General features: G+C 46.4%; 1 protein-coding gene across 1 annotated transcript; it reads right to left on the reverse strand.

Annotated features, from left to right (window-relative positions):
- Positions 1–531: 531 nt before the first annotated feature.
- LOC109015674 lies at positions 532–990 on the reverse strand. The gene has a single exon (XM_018997631.2). It carries the CDS (start codon positions 988–990, stop codon positions 532–534), a length of 459 nt encoding a protein of 152 aa, XP_018853176.2.
- Positions 991–1593: the final 603 nt, after the last annotated feature.

Below are 1593 nucleotides of genomic sequence, written 5' to 3' on the forward strand. Positions count from 1 at the left end.
ACTTAAGCACTACCGAATAGTAGAAAGGCTCTGCCGAACGTGCAATCTCTTCTTTAGTGAACTGGAAATATACCTCTCCTTCCACCATCTCTGGAGGTCTGGGAGCAAGGGTCATCTCAGGTATGGGTTGAGGGATGGCAGCCACCAAATCGGCAAAGGAAGGCTGACCGGAGCTACCATCAACGGCTGCCATGCAGCCTCACGTAAAGGCCAGAAACCGTGCGGCAACATGAAACCCTATTCTATAGAGAGAAAAAGGGTAAAAACGGAAAGTCACTGAAAGATTACTATATGCTTACCACCCATGCCTTGGAGTTGATTAAACAAATCATCGATCCTAGGCAGTGGATATTTATTCTTTATAGTCACCTTGTGAAGCTCCTTATAATTAATGCACATCCTAAAGGTGGCATCTTTCTTCTTAACAAACAGCATGGGCACTCCCCAAGATGAAGAACTGGGCTGAATAAATCCCTTATCCACCAATTCTTGCAACTGGATTTTCAACTCTTTCAACTCAATTGGTACCATTCAGAAAGGAGCCTTGTGCATCAGAGCTGCTCCAGGTTCCCGGTCAATAGTAAACTCGACATCGCGAATAGGAGGTAATACAAGGAGGTCATCTACAAAGACATCAGAGAACTCTTCAACGACTGGGATTCCTGCTACAGACTTCTTCTCTGATGGTTTAGACACCACTTGAACCAAATAGGCATCTGCCCCACTTGCCACGTCCTTCTTCGCTTGGATCGCAGATATGATCGTGGGTCTTGACTTTAGGTTACTTTTCACGAATTTCATGTAGTCCTCTCCAGGGAGTTGAAAACTAACCACACAGCTCCGACAATTGATATTCGTGAAGTGTTGAAATAGCCAATCCATACCCAATACGATGTCAAACCTAAGCAGCTTGAACACTATCAGGTAGGCATCAAGTGTCCTTTCTCCAAAATTCAAAGGACAACCTAAGGCGACCTTTGAACACCACATCGTCTCTTCATTGGGTAACGGCACGACCACAAACTGTGGTAAGGGCTCCGTAACCAAGTTGCACATCCATGCAAAAGTGGCAGAAACAAATAAGTGCACGCGTAAAATTCAGACAATCGAACACTACCTGATGAGATCAAATACATTCAATGAATTAAACCACGCAAGCATGAACCCAAAAGATTGGATTAGATCCATACCTGTGATGACTCTTGCATCATGGGTTTTCGAGGCCTCATAATCGACCTCACCAGGAGTCAGTACGTACACCCTTGCCTGCACTGTCTGCCTCTGATTTATCCTTCCCCTGCACTGACCTGCTCGATTTCCTTGGGGAGCATTAGGGCACTCACAAGCAAAATGCCCCGTCTAACCACACTTGAAGCATTGGATCCCACCTTGATGACAATCACCTTTATGTGATCTGTTGCACCTCCCATAAACTGAAGCTTGGCCTCCCATGCGCACACTAGTGGCTACCTGTGGTCAGGCCCCAGTCCTCGATACAAACTTCTAAGGTGACCCAGAGCTGCTCCCTTCTCCAAAGCTCCTCATCTTCTGGCTCGTCGGAGAGCCTACAAGACCGACAAATTCTCGCTCAGC

The sequence above is a fragment of the Juglans regia genome, chromosome 5 (assembly GCF_001411555.2).
Source record: "Juglans regia cultivar Chandler chromosome 5, Walnut 2.0, whole genome shotgun sequence".
Classification (NCBI taxonomy): Eukaryota; Viridiplantae; Streptophyta; class Magnoliopsida; order Fagales; family Juglandaceae; genus Juglans; species Juglans regia.

What these genes read in the sequence shown, in the direction of transcription:
- LOC109015674 (XM_018997631.2), bottom strand. Translation starts at nt 990, where the DNA reads ATGTGGTGTTCAAAGGTCGCCTTAGGTTGTCCTTTGAATTTTGGAGAA.